Source organism: Ailuropoda melanoleuca, unplaced genomic scaffold, assembly GCF_002007445.2.
Source record: "Ailuropoda melanoleuca isolate Jingjing unplaced genomic scaffold, ASM200744v2 unplaced-scaffold68951, whole genome shotgun sequence".
NCBI lineage: Eukaryota > Metazoa > Chordata > Mammalia > Carnivora > Ursidae > Ailuropoda > Ailuropoda melanoleuca.
Window position 1 is genome coordinate 1 of NW_023243782.1, and position 1,606 is coordinate 1,606.

The 1,606-nt window shown below is 68.1% G+C and overlaps 1 protein-coding gene across 1 annotated transcript; it reads left to right on the plus strand.

The window, feature by feature from the left end:
• Positions 1-15: 15 nt before the first annotated feature.
• Positions 16-1,602, plus strand: LOC117800369. Its single transcript, XM_034652901.1, has 2 exons — positions 16-603; positions 937-1,602. The coding sequence occupies exons 1-2, from the start codon at positions 598-600 to the stop codon at positions 1,600-1,602; spliced, it is 672 nt and encodes a 223-aa protein (XP_034508792.1). The 5' UTR covers positions 16-597.
• The last annotated feature ends 4 nt before the right edge of the window (positions 1,603-1,606 follow it).

Genomic DNA, 1,606 nt, shown 5'->3' on the forward strand with positions numbered 1-1,606 from the left:
CCCCCTTGCCTTCCAGGTCCCAGAGGACTGGACTGCTGCCGCTTGGGCTGGCCCCAGGGCCTAGGGCTGCCAGCTGTCTTTGGGGTAGATGTGCCTGGGAGCTGTGCGTCCACAGCAGCCCATGGGGGGCAGGGCATTTTCCTGGGCACTTCTCTCTTTACCCTAAGGCTTGATTTCCATTTTGCACAAAACGGGAGATGGAGTCGCTGGCACCCTGGGGACTTGCCTGGGCACAGAGCTGGAAGGGGGTCAGGGCCTCTGTCCAACCTGTCCCTTCAGTCTTGGAAACCAAGATGGTGAATGGGATGAGGACCGGCCAAGGAGCAGCGTCAGACAGGAGCCGGGCCCTGTGCCAGCATTTTCTGCCCCTAGTGCCCCCCCCTCACTGGCCGCTGAGTTTGAGGGCAGCATTTGGTGTGGGTGAGGGGCTCCCTCCGTTGATGTTGGAGTTTCCCCAGCGGGCGTCCTGCTCCCTGGTGACCTCTGTCCCCTCCCCCCTCAGTGTACCCCAGGCTGGCTGAGCCTCGAGAGACGTCTCCGCTGCACAGTCTGGGTCATCTCATCACGGACCAGAGCTACGTGTGTGCTCTCATCGCCATGATGGTAAGGGGCAGCCCCCCCCAGGTGGGCCCTTCCTGCTGCTTCCCTCGGGAGGCTCTGGAGGCGGGCGGTGGCCCACGTTTGCCAGAGCCTGGTGCCTTGTGACCAGAAACGAAGCTGTGTCCTGCTGGACCGCGAGCCGCACCGTGTGCATGCGTGTGTGTGCGTGTGGGTGCGCACGTGAGTCGTGTCCTGTGCCGCTGGGCTCCAGTCCAAGGCGTGTTGGCCTCCCCGTCCCCGGGCAGGCTGGCGTGCAGAGCCCCGGGCAGCGGGGGCAGGGCGCGGGCAGCGGGGGGCAGGGCGCGGTGCAGCCCCGCCCACCAGCCCCGCCGGCAGGTGTGGAGCATCACCTACCACAGCTGGCTGACCTTCGTGCTGCTGCTGTGGGCCTGCCTCATCTGGACCGTGCGCAGCCGCCACCAGCTGGCCATGCTCTGCTCGCCCTTCATCCTGCTCTACGGGCTGGCGCTGTGTGGCCTGCGCTACGTGTGGGCCATGGACCTGCGTCCCGAGCTGCCCACCACCCTGGGCCCCGTCAGCCTGCGTCAGCTGGGGCTGGAGCACACCCGCTCCCCTTGCCTGGATCTTGGCGCCATGGTGAGCGTCCCCCCAACTCCAGGGTGCCTGGGAGTGGGCACCAGGGCCTCAGTTGCCGTGACGGTGCTGTCTACTCACTCTGCAGCTCCCCGTGGAGAGGGAGCTCTGGGAGGGCAGGGCCCCGTGTGGCCGTCCCTGCGGGGTCCCCTGCAGCCAGTCCACAGCGGGGGCTGTGTAGGTGTTTGTGGTGTGAGTGAGCCACGACCTTGTGTCCTCAGGGGCGCTGTCCCCGCGTCCCTGGCGTGTCCCGGTGCGAGGCGGGCATGCCCAGCGCGCCCCTGCATCCGGACGTGTGTGCCTGTGCCTGGCGGGTGTGGGGGTCGGCGGGGTCACACCTCCCCGTGTGCGGGGGGCTCCGTGTGGGCCCGCGTCTCCGTGGGGGGCCCTGGCTCGGACCCCCGGTGACGCT